Here is a 5735-nt window from a genome sequence, read left to right on the forward strand (position 1 = left end):
GAGCAAGACTCTGTCTAAAAAAAAAAAAAAAAAAATACAGGAAAAGTTTGTAGTTTATTTATTATATGATTGATTATAAAATTATAAATTTTGTACCACACAAATAGAGTTCATTTTCTCATTGAATACTCAGCTGTTCCATTAATGTCTGTGTAGTTATCTTATAACTCATATTTAATCAGTTCTCTATTGTTGAAGTTAGACTCTAGTCTTTTGCTATTACTAATTGTACTTGGGAAAAATGTCCTTGCATTTATATAATTTCCTGAATTCCCAAAATATATGTCCACAGCCTGCCAAGAAAAGCAAAGAAGATGAGTTAATGCAGCTTGCTATTTTAACTGGCTTTCTAAAGAAATTCTCATGTTACTTAACTCTTGCCAAACATTTTAGAAACAATGTGTTAGGATTTGAATATACTTTGATTCGACCTTTGAATCAAAGGTTGAATCAATCACCAACCCTTGACGGCACTTTTTTTTTTTCTTACTCTGTCGCCCAGGCTGGAGTGCAGTGGCGTGACCTCGGCTCACTGCAACCTCCACCTCCCGGGTTCAAGCAATTCTCCTGCCTCAGCCTCCTGAGTAGCCGGGATTACAGCCGCACACCACCACACCCGGCTTCGTCATGTTAGCCAGGCTGGTCTTGAACTCCTGACCTCAAGTGATCCACCCACCTCGACCTCCCAAAGTGCTGGGATTATAGGCGTGAGCCACCATGCCCAGCAGTACATTTTAATGTCAGTTTTTGCCTGCCATTTTCATTTTGTTAGATTTTAGTTTGACGTACTAGTCAACTTTAATTGAAATAATACTCCTTTTTGCCTCACAATGTTGACAATCATCTCTATTTGTATTGTACTGTCACCCCACTTTATTAATTTATATCTTATAAATATTCTAGGATAAGTATATTATAAAATTAAATGCACAAGATCTATAAAATTACATTAATATTTTTTGAAACTTGCTATTTTGTCACTGTCATTATCCAGAAACCTAAATCTGGTTTCTGATAATCTTCTCACTTTTTGCTTTCCATTTCCAATCTTTTCTTTGGTTTGCAAGTCAGTATTTTAATTCTATCAAGAATCAACATATTAACAAATTTTCCCTCAATGCCATGAAGCATAACTGCAGGGATATGTGTATACATATATATATATATATATTTTTTTAACCAAAAAGCTCCTTCAAATATAATTAGAAAACATAATCTATCTTACCTGCAAATACAGTTTGTCTGCTTTCAATTTACTTTCCAATTTTAGCAACCTCTTTGCCTGTTCTGGTACATCCAACTTCATTTTTATCATGCACTTAGTTTCCTGAACAACTTCCAAAATTTTGGGATCAAAATTAACAAGCAACTTCCCTGTTTCTGGATGCCGCACAAAAAGCGTGGCTTGTAAAGCTACAAATAAATAATGATTGACATTAACTCATTCTGAATTTTCTTTCTGCTTCCAGCTCTGTTTATGTTTCTGTCTTGCCCCCTGGACTACTAACTTCTTGAGGGCAAAGGAAATGTTTTAGATGCCCCAGATGCTAAGGCACAGCGTCTGGCACGTAGTGAATACTCAAAACAAAGATAAATGAACGAAGAGTGTCTGCAAAGCCATAAAATCAGATCCAGGGAGAGAAACATTGACCAAGAATGGTGCTTTGTGCTATGAATTGCAATATTTTTCTGAGTGGGTTGAAGAGATCTATGTTAGTTTATCTTATGGATTATGAGTTGACCCTTGAGAAAGAACCAGAAGATGGTTAGAATCACAAAAGATGCCCCACCTCATTTCAAACTCGTTCCCACTCAGACCCCAAACTGTCTTCTTTAAAGAGGTTTATTTAAATTAAATCTCCATCCTGAATTTCTGATAATTAGACTCAATATCAGTAAGAAATATTTATTAAATGCCATTGAGTTGTGAACTCCTAGAATGGAGGGAAGATGTTTTACACTACATCTCACATAAACATCATTCATATAAACAGGCATTTTCAGATATCTATTTTATTATGAATTGAAATACATAGGCCCAAGCCGTTCTTACTGGGTAGCCTTAGATTATTTGTCAGCTTAATACAAAGAACTTCTACAGGCATAATAATAAAACACTTATTATAGACTAGTATGTGCTAGTTTGAATTACATCTTGTATTAACAAACACTACGAACATGAGAATTTTATCACAATCACCACATCTTCCAAACTTCACATTGTTTCGTTGAATGTGGCCACATCAAACTTCCAGTAAAATGAAAATAGTCTGTATATCTCTTTGAAGTTAGTTGACTTTTACTCATCAGATAAAATTAGTCTTGATATGGCCCTTAGTGATGCAAGTTTCATGACAATTTCAACTTAAAATTTTATCCAACTCATTTAGAATCTTTTTAAGATGTGTTAGAAATCACTTATCCTAACCGAAAACCAAGCACCGCATGCTCTCACTCATAAGTGGGAGTTGAACAATAAGAACACATGGACACAGGGAGGGCAACAGCACACACTGGGGCCTGTTGGGGGGTGGGGAGCAAGAGGGGGTGAGAGTATTAGGACAAATACCTAATGCATGCGGGGCTTAACACCTAGATGACGGGTGGATCGGAGCAGAAATCCCAGATCTTAAAGTAAAATAAAAATAAATAGATAAATAAATCACTTATCCTATCAAGGAGATTCCAAAAGAACTTTTGAACAGTGAAATGAGCTTGCTTGAAAAGACAAAAAGGTCAACAAGACAACTAAAATGGACCAATAATGACAGCCAGGAATTCTGCACCGGGACAAAATGAGCATTTCATCCTATGTGAATCACCATCAGAGAAACTTTACAGAGCAACCAACTAAAGGAGGCTGATGCTACATATCTAATTATCACTACAAACTCCTACATGGCCAAGTACAGTCACGTCACTAGGATAAAGGAAGCCTTTCAGAGAAATTCACTTTTCTGAAATGAAATAAAAGACATTAAAGAATTCTACTGATTGTTTGTTTTACTTGTGAAAAAACATGAAAGAATTATACTTAGTATTGAAAGTATGAAAGAATTCTACTTCATATTGTTTGTATGCAACCACTTCTCCTGGGTATCAATCCATTGCAATGAGTATATTGCACCCAACAGGGGCCAACTGATGTTCTCAAGGGAAACAAACTCTTCGGGAAACTTGATAAAATCATTATTCATCAAGATTGTCTAATGTCTACTTATTGGACATTTTTTAAATATTTTAAGAGCCCCCAAGCATGCCAGGCATCATTCTTGGCACTATTAGAAACAGTACAGTACAATTGTTAAGAGAACGGATTTGGGAGCCAGACTATCTGAATTTGAATGAGCTGTGTGATTTTGGGCAAGCCACTTAACGTGTCAGTGCCTCAGTTTTCTCATCTGTAAAACAAGGCTAATAATAGTTCCTTGGAGGGTTGCTGTTAGGATTAAAGTAATTTGCACAATACATGTAACATGCTGAGACAAAGCCTGGCACATGGTGAGCACTGTATGAATGTTAGATATGACCACTTTTTAAAGGATATCAGATGAAACAGACATAGAGGGTAACGTTGGAATGTGTAGGGGACACAGGGTAGATCTATAAAGCAGTGAGTGTCATGAGAAAGAGCTACAGACGAAGTGTGTGGTGAGCTCTGGAGGAATTATTATTTTCTGCCAGGAAGAATGAGGAAAGGCTGTATGAAACAGGTGACTGTAGAGCTTGTTTTTGAATATGTGCAGATAAGAGAAAGGGTATTGAGGGCAGAAAAACCAACAGGAAAAAAAAAAATTTAAGTGCACGGCATTGTAGAACCAAAACAAAACCCGTATATGCTTCAGTTGTTAAAAATTCTCTTTTGCCTTTTTCCATAGTCTGAGTTTTCAGCTCCCCTGGAAGCTCCTTTGAGAGTTTTGCTCCATAAACAGACTTTCTTTAGAGTCCACAGGGTCCTCCATATAGCACAGCACCCAGAAACAGCTGGCCTGATAAAAGTGGCTTATTAAAGGCTTACCGATGGTTCCTGTTAGGGACGACAGCCTGCGGGGGCTGGGGCACTGTCCTCCAGGATGCAGGTATGCTGTGAATCAATGGCCTGTAGATAAGTGCTGTGTCCCCACACAGCTAAAATACATGAGTTCTGGAACCAAGAGGCAGAAGTAGGAGTGATTCCTCTCACCATCGTTCCAGCAACCCACCTGCAAAACTGGTGCTTCCTGTGCCTGCAGTGCTATGCTCTGCTTAGGTGGAGACCCTGGTTTGGGAGGGAGAAATCTTTCTACCAAGGGACACGGTAAGGGGTCCACCAAGATCACAGATAAGAGTTTAGGGATGAGATTATAACTAAGAGCTTAAGGTTAAGACGAGACAAAGCAGGAATCTGAACTGGCCAACCACTGAGCCTACACAAAAACAACATCCCGGAGTGCTAGATGATGGCTAAGAACCATCCCATCTCACACTTAACTCCACCCAAAGCCTTGGCAACACATAAGCCCTCCCGAGAGGCACACAGACACAGTGCACTAAAACGCTTCATTTACTGGAGCTCAAATCTGAAATTAAACTCAGTAACAAAAAAAGGGAGAAAGTAAAGGAGGGACACAGCAAGGAAGGGAAGCAGGGAGAGAGGAAGGAAGGCAGGATGCAATTTTTCTCCCCAGAATGGGACCGAGATTTGAATCTATACCATGATACAACTGAATATGAACACCTTCATAAAGTCTGGAGAAATATCCCTAAAGATATTTTTACTTTCAAATACTGTTTTTCAGTGGAAAATCCTAAGTTAAGTATGTCAACTTCAAGGTTATGATCATTTTTGCTTATAAAATCAGAATATTGTTAACAATTGTAAACAAATAAACCACTGTAGCATCCCTAAATCTAAATTGTAACTATCCTAAGATTATGTGGAAGGGATGGAAAAAGTTCTCTAGAACTATGAACTCATTCAAAATCACCTAATCCCTACTTTGCAGGCTCACTGCAGTGTTATACACACCGTAATGCAACTGTGAAATCTCTCTGATCCAGGCTGTGTGATAGACCACCTCGAATTCCACCAGCACATAGGAGATCTTGTTATACTGACGGATGACAGCTTTACCGTCCGGACTTGATAAAATGTCTGAGTTTTTCTGTTTTTTTAAGGGAAAAGAAAGATTTACTTTAAAAGATTGCTGAATGTTTTTATATCCAAATAATGAAAGTATTTATATGTAAAATGATATCAAATAATTATGCTACCAGTTTAGATTCTGCCTCACAGTAAAACAGAGATACAGAAGGCCATATCAGCAGGAGGCAGAAGTAGGGAAACGTTATCAGTACATAGAGGGAAGACTGGAAAAGGAAAGAAAGGGTTTAGAGAGAGAGATGCGTCGAGCCCCACAGCGTGCCCCAGGCATTCAGAGTCTCTACCTCATTTTCTGATCCCATCCCACTGTTCTAAACAAGATATAATTGACTGATGTTCCTTGAACCGTATCAGGGCAAATTCCTAAATTCCAGCACACAAAAAAAGGTAACCATGTATCAAACAATAAAAATAAAATTTCTTAGGCGGGTGTGGTGGCTCACCCCTGTAATCCCAGCACTTTGGGAGGCTGAAGGGGGTGGATCACGAGGTTGAGGTGGGTGGATCACGAGGTCAGGAGTTCAAGACCAGCCTGGCCAAGATGGTGAAATCCTGTCTCTACTAAAAATACAAAAATTAGCCAGGTGTGGTG

General features: G+C 38.4%; 1 protein-coding gene across 1 annotated transcript in view; it reads right to left on the minus strand.

Annotated features, from left to right (window-relative positions):
• Positions 1 to 5735, minus strand: part of DNAH8 (dynein, axonemal, heavy chain 8) — a 335359-nt gene that overhangs the window by 265235 nt on the left and 64389 nt on the right. Inside the window, exons 17-18 of the mRNA XM_011944829.1 lie at positions 5009 to 5144; positions 1226 to 1413 (exon numbers count right to left, since the gene is read on the minus strand). Coding sequence (XP_011800219.1) covers positions 1226 to 1413; positions 5009 to 5144 — 324 coding nt within the window. The remainder of the gene's footprint in view (positions 1 to 1225; positions 1414 to 5008; positions 5145 to 5735) is intronic.

This window comes from Colobus angolensis, unplaced genomic scaffold, assembly GCF_000951035.1.
Source record: "Colobus angolensis palliatus isolate OR3802 unplaced genomic scaffold, Cang.pa_1.0 Scaffold105, whole genome shotgun sequence".
Lineage (NCBI taxonomy): Eukaryota > Metazoa > Chordata > Mammalia > Primates > Cercopithecidae > Colobus > Colobus angolensis.